The 15986-nt window shown below is 48.7% G+C and overlaps 1 protein-coding gene across 4 annotated transcripts in view; it reads left to right on the top strand.

Annotated features, from left to right (window-relative positions):
* Epb41l4b (erythrocyte membrane protein band 4.1 like 4B) overlaps positions 1 to 15986 on the top strand; it is a 153490-nt gene that overhangs the window by 42403 nt on the left and 95101 nt on the right. For all 4 annotated transcript variants that reach the window (XM_038346974.1, XM_038346973.1, XM_038346972.2 and 1 more), the window contains exon 2: positions 4053 to 4157. In XM_038346974.1, the coding sequence (XP_038202902.1) occupies positions 4053 to 4157 (105 nt within the window). The remainder of the gene's footprint in view (positions 1 to 4052; positions 4158 to 15986) is intronic.

The raw sequence follows: 15986 nt of genomic DNA, 5'->3' as shown, positions 1-15986 counted from the left end.
ATCATATCCCCTTTTCTTTAGAAAGAGATTGGCTATGACTATTAATCATTTATAACCAACCCCTTTTAAATGAAAATAAACACTTATAAACAATATTTTAGGAATGTGGGCATAGTTTTCTATACACTTCCTGCTGATTGAGGGCACTGGTAATCTCCTGGGGTTCCTGGGAAAATTTAGAATTATGTTTCAGTCCTGACTGTAGTACTCTGTGACGCTTCATCATTTGAGCCAGTTGTCTTGAAGCTGTTCTGGATGTTGGGTCACCTGGGCCATTGCTCGCATCTGAGACCTCTCAGGGTGTCTTGTTCGAATAAACTATATTAGCCTGGAAAGAATCCACAGCTTTTCCTCTTCTGTGGAAACAAAACCAGAACCTGTTTCCAAAGCAACATATCCTTAGACCCAAATTTTGAAGTAAAGATACCTTTATGTTGCTTTATTTTAGCAGCCCCACAAACATATGTCTCTCTGCAGTTAGCTCATTAGTAGTCAAAAATTCAAATAAAACACAATAGCATGCATAATCCAAACTCTCTATGTATTTTCCATCTTTACATGGCTTATTATAATTTTTCTTACTCTATTTCCTTTTTAAGAACCTCAGTTTATTAACTTTAAATTATTCTTTTTTTGGTTTTTAATCTATGACTCTGTCTTTCCTTTTATCCTTTCTCTCTCAAGCCTGTGCATATTTATCAAACACATTGTGACCTGTTTAGAGGCCTTTTCGTCTAAATATGCTTTTATTGAGTATCTATAATCATTTTCTGACCAGGAGAGTTTTATAAAATATTAAGCGGGTGTGGCTAGGACCAAAGCTGTGGCTTTGGCTGTTGGCTCCTCCCTGTTCTGCTTTCCAACATGGTGGAGGTAATCACCGTCAGTTCTGGGAGCCATGTTCACCGCCTCTGGGAAGCAGTGGGTTCACACCGCCTCCAAGCATGCTGCCCATAAACCTTTTCTGTCTATGTGAGTTAAAGCTAAATCTGCCAAGCAGTGTGCCATGCAGCTTGGGGATGCCTCTGTGTCCCGCAGTGGGAATCTACTATGCTGTGTTCAAGCCCAAATGTCATGGTGTCTCTGCACCACTGCATGAGAGACTTAAGAAGCCCAGTTTGGCTCTGTTTCTTTGTACTTAAAACAGTTTTAAAGTTTCTTTAGGTCTTATGCGGATCCATGCTAGATCGTGGGTGCCACTGGTAACTGGAGGTTTCTCTCCCACCCATCAATTTCCGAATAACTCCTCTGAGGCTTTATGTTAATTACAAACTATTTGGCTGATGGTTTAGGCTTATTACTAACTAGCTTTTGCATCTTAAATTAAACCATTTATTTTAGTCCATATTTTATCACAAGGCCTGAGGCTTGTTACCTCACACCTTGCTTCTCTGGCTGCTGGCGTCTCCCAGACTTTGCTTTCTTTTCCCCTTTATCTTTGTTTGGATTTCCCACCTGGCTCTATTCTGTCTGGCTATTGGTCAAATCAGCTTCTTTATTAACCAGTGGTAATAAAACATATTCATAGCATACAGAGAGGCATCCCACATCACAGAGTTCTGCATTTGTCAACCCAGTCAACTGTAGAGCATTCCATTAGTAAAACACCAACCTACCTATCAACCCTCAACTCCCTCAGTCCTAAGTAACCTCTGACCTAATTTCTGTGTCTAGGGTTTGCCTGCTCCGACATTTCTTTATTTTTTGTTTGCTTGTTTGTTTGTTTTTTCAAGACAGGGTTTTTCTGTGTAACAGTTAGCTGTCCTGGAACGTGCCTTGTAGACCAGGCTGGCCTCGAACTCACGGAGATCTGCCTGCCTCTGCCTCCCAGGTGCTGGGATTAAAGGCGTGTGCCACCACTGTCCAGCCACTCTGACATTTCTTATGATAGGATCCTACAAGTTTGGTGCCTTGTGACCACTGCCTTTGACTGAAGCGGAGGGTTTTCTGAGTCTCTCTGTGTGGTAGCATACATTGGTATTTCAGTCCTTTTCGTGGGGTAGTAATAGTCTACCAAATGAATATTCTGTGTTTCGATCCATCGATGGCCATTTCAGTTGTTTCTGCCTTCTCGGTGTAACGAATAAAGTTGCAGACATCCGTGTACAGCGTTTTCATGGGCATGCGTTTTTATTTTTCCTGGATATATGCCTCGAGACAGAACCCCGGGCCACGTGCTCATCTGAACGTCACCATTTCAAGAGCTGATAGAGCCTTTTCCGGTGTGGCTGCAGTCTGCCACTCCACCAGCGGCATATGAGGAGTGCAGCGTGTCCAGCACTTGGCCTTAGGTCTCTTCTTTCCCGGCCATCTGAGTGGGCTTGGAACGGGGTCTGCTTGTTGCTGTGGTTTGCCTGTTCCTGTGGCTGCTGATGCTGCTCACCTTCCCAGGTGTTTATTGGACCCTGGCGTGTCTTCAAAACACCATATGCACCCTTCTGCTGGCTCTCAATGGGATACTTGTCATTATGGAATTGGAATAATTCTTTTATTTTTTTTTTTCTGGATAAAAGTCTCTATCAGACACAGTTGGCCCTTGGCGTCCCTGTCTGGAGCCGAATGACTGACAAAGAACCGCATCAGTACTGAACACGTATAGACGCTTCTGTACATTCTCTGCTTTAGGTCATTGTCTAGACAGCACCGTGGAGCAAGAACAGCTCTTCACATAACATCTGTGGTGTCTCAGGTGTCATGAGTCCTCCGGAGGATTTAAGTCATGTGAGAGGATGTGCATAACTTACTTGCCATGTGTATGACGGATTCGAGCATCTGTGCATTTGGGTCTTCTTGAATGGTGTTGGAACATTTCCCCCACGGGCTGGAGTGACGACGATATATGATTTACAAACTTCCCCCGTGTTCTAAATTGCCATTGCGATTTTTTGACATCTTAGTGCCTTTGAAGTACTGAAGCTTCGCTCGTGAATATACAGTTAGTTCACTGTTGCTCTGGTTACTTGGCTCATACTGTTGATGGCATCTCCCATCAACCACCCCCTCAGCCATGCTCATGAAGTGCCTGCGTATTGTTGGACGTTTCATAGTTCTCTCTCTTCCACTGGTCCGTCTTGAGTTAATTTGTGTGTTTGCTACTACCTGCTCTTCCCTACAGGGGAGGGTCAGGTGATGCCAGCTGCTTCCCCATTGATTGCCCATGTTTGTAATAAGGAGCGGGTTCTCCAGTCACTGGATGAAGTTGCTGTTTGTTTTCTCTGTTAGTGTTTTCTTTGACACCTAGCTTAAATGTGTTTGCCGTGGTATAGACTCCATCACACACACATGCCTGCATTCTGCTTCCTTGGGTACTAATAAGCCTCCTCGTTAGCTAAAGGTCTGAGTCTTCTTGCAGCAGCTTTCTGTTGGAGATCTCCTCTGTCTTCCTAAAAGGAGGCGGGGAAAGCATCTGCCACCAGCCTGTTCTTGCAAGGCAGAGTGAGAAGCCGGAGCTGTGGCTTTCCAAGGTCATGCGCCTGTTTCTAAGTAGCGGCTGTGGCTGCTGCATCTGCCTCTCTTCTTGTGTTCATGCTCCATCTGCGAACCACACTGAACTCTGGAGTGGACCTGGGCTTTGGGCTTGAGTCCAGGCTGGATGGCTGCGCACTGTGACAGGTCTTCTCTCTTCCCTGGGCTTTGGTTGATTGCCCTGTAAAAGCAGAGGACTGGCCGAGCCATTTGACAGGAACTAGCACAGTTGTTAAGGTGGCCTGCCTTGACAGCCAGCCCAGGTGTGGCTGTGCTGGAGGAGAGCCCCCTCACACCTCTTTGCGGGTTGCCTGGTCTGGGCAAAGCTTCCTACCAAAAGGTCATGTGTCCAGACAGCCTCCTTCTTGTAAGGAGAGAAGGGTGGACAGTGTTCAGCTGGGGTCTGTAATCTCATAGGAACCCACGGGATTTGAGTGTCTTTAATTCTTACTTAACTTAAATAAGACTAGTGATTTACAAAGTTGTATGTATGTATGCAATTTATGGAGAGAACAGAATTTCTTAAAAGTATTGTTTCTTATCCATCTATCATACCCTTAATTTTCATGTCCCTGTTTGTCTTCCAGAAACATGCCAAAGGCCAGGATTTGTTCGACCAGATCGTGTATCACTTGGATCTGGTGGAAACCGATTATTTTGGTCTGCAGTTCCTCGACTCCGCCCAGGTCACGGTACGTTTTGCTGGATTCTTTTCGAGAACGATTGGCTCTTCACACAGGCGCTTCACACTCTCCTGGGAAAGAGTGAAACCTAGATAGTGTGCCGGCGATGAGCTTAGCAGGTGGTGCTGGTGCCCGAATGAAATACATGCTGGCTGCTTGTCAGCTCCTCTCACCCTCGAGGTAGCCACTGACCAGAAGGCTGTGCCCGGAATGTCTTCCGGAAACATGGCTGAACACGGGGGCACACGATAGGCGCATTGCTAATGTAGGGGTGGAAGAAGATATCTTCTCAGTGGTGGGTAAAGAAGATCCATCACTTCTGGTGGAACCTGGGTGGGAAGACAGCAGGTGCTGTGAGCACAGCTGAAGGGGAGGGGGCCTTCAGGGACCTGTCAGAGCAGGTCTTCGCTCTTGGAGGTGACGGGAAGTCAGAAAAGACTCACCTCACCCTCTGGAGACATGCTGGAGCGAATGACCTCCACACAGCTCAGTGCGGGTCTTTCTTTTAAACTAATTATTTTTTACAACACTATTTGATGCTGGAAGGGTGTTCTGTCTGTGCCTATGTCTATGTACCACGTGCCTGCAGCAGCCGAGGCCAGAGAGGGCGTTGGAGCCCCTGGGACTGGAGTTACAGATGTTTGTGAGCAACCGTGTGGGTGCTGGGAATGGAGCCCAGGTCCTCTGAAAGAGCAGCCAGTGCTGCTGATCCCCGAGCCGTCTGTCCAGCCCTAGCACTTCTTTTTCTAAGAGCAGGAGTGACTTTGCCGTGCTTCTTCCCAACAAGATACCCCTTTGGGTTTCAAAGACGATGCATCCAGCACTCCAAATGTGTTTGCTAAGTGACTGTCACACACCGGGCCCTATTCTAAGTGTGGACGAGAAGGTGGTGGATACCTTGGATGCACCTAGCATGGCAGGTGGTGGAGAGTTAAGGCTAATTAAGGATCCAGGGAGACGGATCCGCAGTGCCAATGTGAGGGCCCAGGTTTCCAAGTTGGGATTTCCTCACCGTGTCAAGCAGTGTGTTAAGGCATGACATTGCATTCCTGGGGGACATTTCTCACCCATGTTAAGCCGTGTGGCAGCGCATGTCTGTAAACCAGCAAGGCTGCATCCCTAGGGGAGGTGGAGAGAGTTGCAGCCCTGGAGCTTGCTGCTCATCCAGCCTAGTTAATCTGCGAGCTCTGGGCCCTGTGATAAAACCTGTCTCCACAAACAAGGAGAAGCGTGACTGAGGAATAAGCCCATCAGCCTCTACCCGCCACATGTACCCCTGTGTGCACGTGTGTGCGTGTGCACAGGCGCACACCTACCACGATGCACAGACTAAAACTAGAAGTGTGGGTCAGGAGGAATAGGCTGCTGGGTGAGACGGTGCCTCGGAAGCTGGGTTTTCCGGGAATGTATTTGAGCTGGAGGGCTGAGGCTCTTCGTACGTGGAAGAAGACACTTAGCAGATGTTTCCTGGGGAGAGCTATAGGATGATGTAGCTGCAGCTGTTCAAAACTGGTGCCTGGCAAATGGGTTTGCGGGAGACTCTTGGGGAGATGCTGAGCCCTGAGGTGATGGAATCTGGCTGTTGGTGCTCCTGGCTGCATTGTCCTGAGGGGATCATCCCTTGGGTGTCTGTGCACCTGGACACTACCGCTTCCCTTTGTACCTTAGGGCTTCTGTCTGCTCTCAGTAGAGTCCCTGCCTTGCAACAACTGCTGCCTGCTTGACTGTCTGAGTCCTTTCTCAGCTGGAGCTTCCCTTTCCCCCCAAGTTCCAGGGAGGCATCCTACCCTCTCCCTTCCTGTCTCCCTAGCCCCGTCTACTTCCTTAAATTGAGTGTCTGTGCTCTGCCCTCATGGCTGACCTTCACATCCGTCCAGGCTTCTTTATTTTTTTCTTCACCTCGATGAACTCAGGACTCGCCTTGCTGACTCCGACCATATTCTAGAGACCCCGTTTCTCTCATTTAAACTCATTTCAGCAAACCTCACAGATTCCTTTGTTCCTGTCCTTCTGACCCATCTCCCACTCCCCAGGCTCCTCTTTTCTCTGCCTTCTTCCCTGCCCTAGAGCGACTAGGCAGTGGTCCCCACTCAGTTGGACCCCACTCAGTTTTTGGTTCTCCTGCCCCCAGGCTATTCTCTGGCCTCCCCCTCAGAACCACACCCATCTGTTTTCGCTGTGGCTTTTCCCAGGCCGCTGAGCATTCCTGGAGATGAGTGCCTATGTCTTTTGTCTGCAGCAGAGATCACAGGTTCAGCCAAGTCCAAGCCTCCAAGCTGTGCCTCAGGAGTGTGAGCTTCTCACAGGTGCCCAGGTGCCCGTTGGTTCCTTTTCTGGCTCCTGCCACAGAATCCGAGTCCTATCCTCACCAATTCTGTCTAGCAGCTGTTCTCCTGCAGAGGAGACGGAGGCCATCTGCCCCAAACTCCTGTGCTTTTTGCCCTGTATCTCCAAGCCTCTCTTCCTGTCTATCCTTACTCCATTTTGGGGTAAAGGAGTCGGCTTGCCTTTGCATCTTCCTTCTGCAGTGGCACCCACAGTTCCTTTCTGGTTGCTTCCTGAGAACCACTGTCTTACTTTAGGTTTCTACTGCTGCAATGACCAAAAGCAACTTGGGGAGGGAAAGGGTTTATTTTGCTCACACTTCCATGTAACAGTTCATCATCCAAAGCAGTGAGGGCAGGAAGTCAAGCAGGGCAGGAACCTGGAGGCAGGAGCTGATGCAGCAGCCTTGGAGGCTGCTTACTGGCTTGCTCAGCTTGCTTTCTTGTAGAACCCAGGGCCACCAGCCCAGGGATGGCACCACTCACAATGGACTGGGTCCTCCCCGACCAATCACTAATTAAGAAAATGCCTTCCAGCCAGATCTTACAGAGGCCTTTTCTCAATTGAGGCTCCCTCCTCTCTGATGACTCTAGCTTGGGTCAAGTTGGCATAAGACTAGCCAGTGCAACCATGATCAGAGTTTCTCTGCGCTTGGCATCCCCTGACCACCCTAGCCTCTGACACCCTTTAGCCCCTCACGTCCCCCAAACTCATCTCTATTATCCCTTAAGTGGATGGTGCTTTTCATTAGATCTACAGTCCTGGGGCTGGAACCAGTTCTGGGCCCTGTTCCTGGTTCTGACCCCTCTGGTGGCCTTTGGATAAGCTGTTTGATAAGTTTCCTCACCTGGTAAAGTGAAGTTTGTCCCCCCCAAACTTAAGAGCTCTCGGTCTCGATGGCCAGTAACTAGTCTGCAGGTGTGTCTGCTCCAGGTCTAGCTGGGGGAGTCCAGCTAGAAAGCTGTCACTTTTCTCTATGGAACCAAGGGCCCCGTTCTCTTATGTGGTTCTCTTATGAAAGACTTTGCCATGAAGCCCTGCTGTCTTGGCTGGCAGGCGGTTCCATCGCTGTGCCCTTTCACTGTGGAGCAGGAGGGATGTTCACAGCAGGGCCCAGGTGTCCTGCCCAGACTAGACACCTGCAGACATCTTGGCTCTGCTGGTCCTGAAGCCGCTCCAGCATCTTCCTCTGCAGATGTGAGAGACTTCTGTGAGGCAGGTGTGCGATCCACATCTGATTTCAAGTCCAAGGATGTCAGAGGTGTGCTGCTGCCTCCAGGGCCCTTCCTATTACCCTGATCTTTGCTTTTGCAGCTGATGCCATCGCAGACTGGTCCTGATGGTGCCAGCCTGTATCTGTGCCATTTCACCGGGCCCCTCCCCCACAGATACGTCTCCCTCTACTTAAACTTCTGGGTGTCTCTCTAATCATCTCCCCAGACTAGCTCATGGCTCATGAAGTGTGTCCTTAGCTCTCTGAATGTTTTTCCTCTATGTAAACCTTGAAGCTAATTTGCCTTCTCTGAAGCCTTATTACGTGTCCTTGGGTTTGGTATTTGTAGATATAAACAAATGGGGCTGGGGATGTGGCTCAGCAGTTAAGAACACTTCCAGTTCTTTCAGAGAACCAGGGTTTGGTCCCAGCAGCCACATGGCAGTGGTGACTCCAGTCCCAAAGGATCCTCTTCTGGTCTGTGGTACATCATGGGTATTGCATGTTGTACACATAATATATGCAGGCACTCACCATACAGGTAAAAGGAAAGTTAAATAGATCTTTCTGACTCCCTCCTGAGACTTAACGACTTCCTCTTTGTTTTGGGGGGAGCAAGGCACATACCCACGAGCAGCTATGGTAGGAGAGGCATTTGTAGTTCTTTTCATGTGGTGGGGTGCATTTAGACCTTGACGAATCACTTAGTAGCACAACTGAAGTTTTCCATTTCAGGTATATGTTCCTGTTACGGCACACTGTATGCTTGAGCCTTGGGCGCTCCTGTATGTATGGTGTGTGCTGTGTGTGTGTGTGTGTGTGTGTGTGTGTGTGTGTGTGGTGTATGCGTACAGGCTAGATAGAGGAGAAAAGGTTTAAACATCTTCCGGGATGTGCTTGTGGGTCTCTGGCTTAGTTTATCCCGTACTGCAGTAGCAAAATGCGTGATTCAGGGCACTTTACAAGGGAAACAGTTTACTTATCGCACAGCCTTAGACACAGAAAGTCCAATATGAAGTGGCTGTATCTGCATGGCTTCCGAGAGAGGTCATAATACATTGGAAAACCAGAAAGGGAAGCAGTTGCATGCAGAAGAGGCCATGGGTACAGGGTGGTCTGGCTTTAGAATGGATTCAGTCCCCCAGGAACTTAGCCTGGTGAAGGTGGAACTCGGTAGCCTAATTTATTTCCACCAGGCTCCACCTCTTAAAGTTTCCAGGACCTCAGCACCACCGCACTAGAGACCAAGCCTCCAGCACCCAAGCCTCGGGGGCAAACCTTAGCCAGACCATAGTAGCCTCTTCTCTCCAGCTGGTTCGGATTTGGGGGGGGGACACAAAGTCACCAAGGTGATTGCACCAAGACGATGCAGCTGGTGGAAGCGACAGATCTGCGATGCCTGCAGGAGATTTCAGAAACCCTATAGAGAGTCTGCCCAGAAGGCTGCTGGGTATTACTGATGTTCCCAGGGGCTGAGAGGTCAGATGCCATGGTGTTTCTGGGAAGGAAGGAGCAATAGACAGGACACTGGGAAGGAATGATACATTGGAGAGGGCTTATTGCTTCACGTTCGAGGCTCCCTCAAATATTCCCGTCCCCACCTAGCCCCTGACACAAGCAACCCCAGGGCTGGCAGTGCTTGGGCATTGGGCACAGTTCTGTGTATACCAAGCTTATCTCCCCAGCTCCTTGAAAAGAGCCAAGCCTGGTTTCCATGGTACCCTGCCCAGCCCTGAAGCAACTGTCAAATCCTGTTGGCATCACCTATTTTTAGCAGTTGGAGCTGGGACCTCCTGTTTCCCTTTTCCATGTCATCTAGGAAGGCCACCCAGGGACCCACTCTGCAGGACTCTGCAGGTCCACACTTGGGATCAACGTAGAGCAGAGGTTGGGAGCATGAGTTTATGTAACCAAGCTTTCTGCAGAGAGCCAGGGCTTCTGGCCTGTGTTCCCGGCCTTTCTGCTTGCTACCTGCTTATGGTAGCTGCTGTTGACTGGGGTCCCACTCTGATCTAGCATTAATGACTTCTCTTCCGCATCCATCATCCAGCTACAAAGCTGACCGCAAAACTGACCCGTTTTTACAGGGGAATGAATCTAAGGCTAAGAGACATTGGAAACGTTGTAAACAATAGAGTAAGGACAAAGCCAGGATCCAAAATTTGATCTTACTCCAAAGTCCAGTACTGGACTATATAGTTATTTGTTCTTCACACAGTAAATACAGAGATGTGCATGCACGCGCACACACCCGTTCACACACGCACAAATGGGAAGAGAACATTTGCCAACCTTGACTCAGGGCATACCAGGGCCAGCCTCTTTGGTTGCAGACATGAGCTAGACTTTGTACCTGCCGGGAAACAGATAGTTGTTTCCCATGGAGGACACTATGGTCAGCTCTCCAATAGGCAGTGGCTAGGCTCACAGAGGAGAGACCTGAGCATCAGATAAAACATAAGAAAAGGAGTGGGCATTGATGTGTCAACAGACTAGAAGAGTTTTCCAAGCAGAGGGGAGGCAGGGATTTAGGACAGGACTTGAAGCAACAGTTTTGACGGGAGAGGCCTCCCTTCCCATCCAAGGGACAGGTGTTGTATGGGACATGTGTAGCCCAGAGTCTCCCTCACTGACCCCCTCCCAATAGGAACAGGGGTTTATTGATGGCATTGATATTCATTCTGCAGCATGAAATCCAGGGAAGCCAACTTTGGCCTTTCCTCCAGGATAGTCCAGGTGCTGTTTTTCTGTTCTTTACGACTATGAATCCGGCAAGGCCTGCGCAGCAGAGCTGACACCCAGTTGTGGTGGTCACTGGAGATGCTGCAGTGCCCCTGGCTCCATGCTGCCTGTGTCTCAGAAGGTCATTACAAGTACCTGTGCCAACACTACTGTGCCTCATGACACTCTGGAGCAGTGCTGGGGCTGTAGCTCAGGGGTGAAGAATTTGCCAACACATAGAAGGCCCTGGGTTTGAGCACTCACTACAAAGGAAGGAGGGAGGGAGGGAGGGAAGGAGGGAGGGAGGGAGGGAAGAAAGGGCTGTGTATAAATGTGATTTGTGGGTATCTGTGTAACTATTGCAGAAGATCAGACAGCACCTCTTCCTTCCAGATGTTGGTGGGTTGATCCCACACATATACTGGGGATACTGGGGGCCAGCACATGTTGAGAAGATGAAGCAGGGGCAGTGAGAGGCTTACTCAGGACCACATACCAGAAGGTTGCAGAGCAGGAAAGGAGCTTTGATCTTCTGCCTCCATCTGTGGCAGACTAGAGAAGCGTCCCGTGGACTGTAGAAGGTCAACCAGCTTCCAGTAGCCTGTCCCTGAGTCTGCAGTGAGGGGCGGGTCCACATGGCAGAGAGCGGTGCCCAGTGGGAAGCTGTTGCGGGGAGACCTAGGCTCATCCCTAAGGAAGTCTCACATCAACACTCTTGAGTTTGGTGGACTCCATTCTGGATGAAGAGGAAGGGTGACCCCTTCCTGCATGTAGGTAGAGATGGTGATTGGCACCGATTTGGATTGTGGTAGGCCAGGCCTTGAGTTGGGGACACTGACACTACCAGTGAGTTTAAATCCCATCATAGTCTCTTTATTCCCCTGTCCCCAGCCCTGAATCAGAATCGGAGAGTATACCCCAAGTGTTCTTTCCGTCCCTTCTCTCTTCATCCTGTGGGTATGATTTCCTCTTCAGACCCCTTCTGGCTCCTATATCAAGGCAAACTACATACTCCTGATCAGTCAAGGAAATTTCTAACTCCTATCCCATGAGTCCCATGGCTCAGCCTTCGTGGTGGGATACTAGATTCTAAAAGTCCCATAACTCAGCCTTCATGGCAAGGGCTCCATGAACAGAGATTTCAGACTCTTTAACCTCTGAGCTTCAGTGCTTCCCCTGAGGACTCGGATCATTAAATTCTCCAGCCAGCCTATGCCGGTCGCATCTCCGGAGCGGATGCTCCAGGAGAACAGATGGTCTCTGCCAGGATCCCATCCCACATCTTGATTTATGGAAAGAGCTTGCCAGATGGACCAGCACGACAGATTCAGACAAGAAATCACCTTGCTAACACCCGTGAGAGGGCTGAGCCCAGTGTCCTGCCATTTGAACTCAGAAACACATCGGTCTGCTGGCGGTGACTGGTTTAATGGTCTGTGGAGGAGCTCAGGGGCTGTCTGCTGTCATCTTTGCTGATGCTGGTCTGCTTTGTTTAGCTAAGATACAGAAGAACATGCCTGACAGGTCTTGCTGCTCCTGCTGCAGCTCTCAAGCTGACGTGGGTTACAAGTTTTTAAGTGCCAAGTCTGGCTTTTGTTGCCCCGGTATTCAAGTCACAGGGTGTGGGGTTCCTGGGGTGATGCCGCACTAGTGACCAGCAGCTGGTAAGCCTTTGCAGCTATGAAGAGAGCCAGGTCATTTTGAGCTGGTTGGACACAAGATAGGCTTTATCGTCTCTGTTTCAGGGTAGTGAGTAGTTTTCTTATTGCCTCTGAAGAAGCCACCAACTCCTGTTCTGAAAACCCCCATGAGTCAAGGAACTCAGAATAAGGATGTCACTTTGGAATCCTTTCTTGACTTCAAAAGCACCAGGTATTTCATCGTCTCGTTCTTTGCAAGCCCCGCTTTAGATACAAATGATGAAGCCCCATAAAGACAGATAAAGGGAGCCCCATTAGCAGTGTGGCCCCAGGACGGAGCTGGCTGCTGCCCGTAAGAGCATCTAACATTCATCTGCTGTGATATTAGCCTCAACTGTGGACATTTGGCTATTTCACCTCTTGGACTGGCCCATAAAGCCTGGAATTGCTTGAGGTTTTTATAGAGCTCACATAGAGCCGTGGACATTTTACGTTCCACGGGGCATCTTCCTGTAGAGGAGGCTATAGAAGACCGAGTCATAAATAGTGAACAGGCACACCAGGCGTGCCTGTGATATGGATGCTTTGCAGATGTGCCTGGAGGCTCCCTGGTGGCTCCCGGGTACCAGCTTCTTTATTTTAGCTTATCCAGCATTGTAATGGACAATCAGAGTTGCCTTCAGGCCGAGGAAACCACACAAAGTTGGACTTGGATGGAGATGAGAGTCAGCAGTGGAAGGAGAGGGAAGGTGGTTTTGAACTTGATCTACTCAGAATAATAATAATAAGGAAACCCGAGAAAGGAAAGAAGAGAGGGTGGGTTCCTCTAAGCTGCGAGTGTCTGGAGCTGCTGAGACTAAAAGGCTGTCTGCAGGAGAGCTTTCTGTCCCTGGGAATGGTGAATTCATCTAAGCACAGGCTTGGTCATAGACATTAGCATGGTACACGGCAGAAGTATCAATATGCCTCTGTCCTCTCTGTGTCTATCTTTCCCAGAATGAGATTAGGGGTTTTCGGCATGCTTAAGGGCAGTGGTGAGGTCTGATTCTTGTTCTGCAAATTCCTAATCAGAATTGCCTGGTACGGAGCTGAGGATGTAGCCTGGGTATTAGCGTGCTTACCTAGGATGCCGGAAGCTCTGGGTTGGATGCTCCTTACCACGCAGTCTGGGTGCGCATTTCCAGCACTCGGGAGGTGGGAGTAAGACCATGAGAAGGTCATGGTCATCCTCGGGTACATGGAGAGGTTGAGGCCAGCCTGGGATACATGGGATCTTGTCTCAGAAAACAAATGTGCTTACTTGGCAAACAGCGAATAAATACAAACTAGACAACCAGCTCCCTGCCCCTAAATAATAATCTCATTAAAATCAAAGGCTCTTCGGAAAAGCAAAAGAAAATGGCATTCATATTATTATCACCCGTGTCCTCCCTGCTCCAAATCCCCAATGACTCTTTCTGGGCATATACCTGTATAGAAAATAGTCATTTTCTATACACAGGATCCTACCTGATTTATTTTTCTACCTTAGCATTGTGCTATGGCTCTCTTGTCACATCAGTAAATATCAGCCTACATCCTTTTAAAATAGTATTGCATTATACAGATGAGCCATTTTTGAATCCTGTCTTTGTTGGTGGGCATGTAGGTCACTGCCAATTCAAAGCTATCAACACTGAGATGTAGCATCCCAGCCATGTGCCTTTGCGATAGGCATCCTGCTGCGGTGATCCGCTTTTATTACCCCGCCTATTCAGCGTGGAGATGACAAAGGCCGCATCCCCCTCTCCGTAGCACTGCCCGCACACTTTTTGCATCCTAATTCATCTGTTATGTGCTTCTTTGTGTGTTTCCACATCCCCCCTCCTCCTACACAGTCCTCTCAGGCTTTGCGGTTAGGTGTGGAGTACACTGTGCTCATTCAGCCCCGCCCTTTCTCATTAGTAACATGTGCGTGGTGTAGATTGCTTCTGCGAGTCCCTGGCAGTCAGCGGAATTAGCCTCTGGTTAGAACAGCTGGAGAGAAGCCGACTTTGCCTGTTTCATTCCAGTTCTCTTTGTAACGGTGAAGTTCCCGTGTGCATTTGGGTTTGCTTTGCAGTGATGGCGAGAATTGTCTCACTGTCTGTCCCCCTTTAACAAACAAGTCACACTGTGGGCTTGGGGAGCTGGCTTAGCAGTTAAGAGCAGTGGCCGGCGGCGTTCCAGAGGATTTCAATTTCCCGCACCCACGTGGCAGCTCATGGTCATCTGAAACCTCAGTTCTGAGGGACCCAACGGCCTCTTCTAACCTCCTTGAACACTCATGGTGCAAGCGGAACGCCCTTACAATATAACATAAAATTATTTCGAAAGTCATGCTTCATATTTCTCCATCCAGTAAGAACAAGCTGAGCGCCCCACCTGGAACCCCTCACAGGAAGCACAAAAGCCATCAGCCACATGGTCCCTTGCTATTAGGGTTTGATCTGAGAGACTCAAGAGTGCAGATAGCCCCTGACTCACGGCAGTTCAGCTTCATAACACTATGAGAGTGATAGCAACCAGACCTCAGGTTGTGATTTTGACCTTTCCTGAGTTGTTGATGGCGAGTGCTGTTCTGTCTTGAGATCCCAGGCATAACCATGCAATCATAGGCATAAATAAATAAGACTCCATGATCTGCCATGTACCCAAGTGGAATACAGAGGCCAGAGGGATAAAATGCATTTTTAATTCACGATGTCTTCTCTTTAGGATGGCTTTGTCTGGATGTTCTGCCTCTCTGGTGTTCTCTGTAGAAGTTAGGCTTCTGAGCATATGTCAACAATCTTGACATAAATGTTTAGATGAGGGAATTCGCTCTGTAACCTCCTTAGGCAGATAAAACTGAAGTAGATTATATGAGACGTAAGAGGAGTAGTTGAAATACCCTCGCTGGCCACAGCTGAACCATCTGCCTCTCTTTCTGTCAGTGGTGGGGGTCAGGAGAGTAAGGGAGTGAGGGCTCCCTTACTTTGTTTTCCTGATTCCAGAGTCGAGGGAGTCAGAACCACAAGGCAAGTGTGTAACCAACGCTTATACAACAAATGGGAGTTTGTGCTCTCTGCAAGACTGGCGGAGACCCAGAATTACCAGGGGAGATCAGCAGCATAGTGCACGATCAGTAACGTCAGCAACCCGCAAGTTTTAGAAGGGACTTTACGGATCAAACTTTTAGGGGTTTCAGAGCTTGCTGAACTCCTTAAAAGCTTGGGAACATTTGGCTGTAAGGAAAATGCACTTATATGTCCGAGCAGATTATTTATTTGGTTTTCCGTTTACATGTGTGGCTTGTGTGTGAATGCATATTTGCATGTGTGTGGGCACATATGGAGGGTTGATATTGCTTTGTCACCTCATTCATTGAGGCAGGGCCTCTCAATCAAACCCAGAGCTCACTGATACTGCTAATCTCATCAGCTAGTTTACTCTGGGATTCTTCTCTCTGCCTTCCTAAACTGGAATTACTACTCCACCTACCTGGCTTTTGTATAGGTTCTGGGGATCCAGAGCAGGCGCTTTACATGTATGTTTATTTTTATCTTATGTGTTTGGGTGTTTTGCCTGAATGTGTATGTCACGCATCATGTGAGTACAGTGCCTACAGATGTCAGAAGAGGGTGTTGAATGCCCTGGAATTGAATTTTACAGATGGTTGTGAGTCGCCACGTGGATGCTGGGAAATCTAACCTGGGTTCTCAGAAAGAACAGTCAGTGTTCTTAACTATTGAGCCACAGGGTGAGCAATGAATTTTTAATACTATACATAGCAGTGTGCAAATCTCCAGTGAGGAATTCAAGCTCTGACTCAGTCTCAGGTCTTTGTGAGTGGAATCACTCGGGTTTGTAGCTGAGGGTGGGCTGGGGGGAGCTCTAGGGGCATATACCTAGTTTCTAAGGAAACATTTTCTTTCTTTC

This window comes from Arvicola amphibius, chromosome 11, assembly GCF_903992535.2.
Source record: "Arvicola amphibius chromosome 11, mArvAmp1.2, whole genome shotgun sequence".
In the NCBI taxonomy this organism is placed as follows: Eukaryota; Metazoa; Chordata; class Mammalia; order Rodentia; family Cricetidae; genus Arvicola; species Arvicola amphibius.
This window is presented reverse-complemented; position numbering and strand designations above follow the sequence as displayed.